The 537-nt window shown below is 43.2% G+C and overlaps 1 protein-coding gene across 1 annotated transcript; it reads left to right on the forward strand.

Annotated features, from left to right (window-relative positions):
* Nucleotides 1–228: 228 nt before the first annotated feature.
* Nucleotides 229–501, forward strand: EMH_0076710 (uncharacterized protein; the record flags this gene model as incomplete). The annotated part of the gene is made up of 1 exon (XM_013499753.1): nucleotides 229–501. One exon carries the CDS (start codon nucleotides 229–231, stop codon nucleotides 499–501), a length of 273 nt encoding a protein of 90 aa, XP_013355207.1.
* Between the last annotated feature and the right edge of the window lie 36 nt (nucleotides 502–537).

Consider the following 537-nt stretch of genomic DNA (forward strand, 5'->3'; position numbering starts at 1 on the left):
TATATATATATATACAAAAGTAAATAGATATATAAATAGGCAAATAGATAAATAAATATACATACATATATATTGGTGAATAAGTAAAAATATAAATGAATAAATACCCTTATAAAGGTAATTTAAACATAAATACAATCAAAAGGCAAACAAATCAACGAAGCAAACAAACACACAAACGGGAAAACATTTACAGCAGCAGATGGCAGCAGCAGCAGCAGCAAAACCATGAACAGCATCAACAGGGGCAGCAGCAGCAGCACCACCTCAATCAGCAGCACGAACAGCAACAGCACTAACAGCGACAGCAGCATCATCAGCAGCATCAGCATCATTATTAGCAGCAGCAGCAGCAACAGCAACTGCAGCCGCAACAGCAGCTGCAACAGCAGCAACAGCAGCAGCAACAGCAACAGCAGCAACAGCAGCTACAGCAGCAGCAGCAGCAACAGCAACAGCAGCAGCAACAGCAGCAGCAGCAGCAGCAGCAGCAAAGTCTGACATCGAGGGTCTCAGCGTGATAAATGCGAACTGGCG

The sequence above is a fragment of the Eimeria mitis genome, genomic scaffold, assembly GCF_000499745.2.
Source record: "Eimeria mitis Houghton genomic scaffold, Emh_scaff4634, whole genome shotgun sequence".
NCBI lineage: Eukaryota > Apicomplexa > Conoidasida > Eucoccidiorida > Eimeriidae > Eimeria > Eimeria mitis.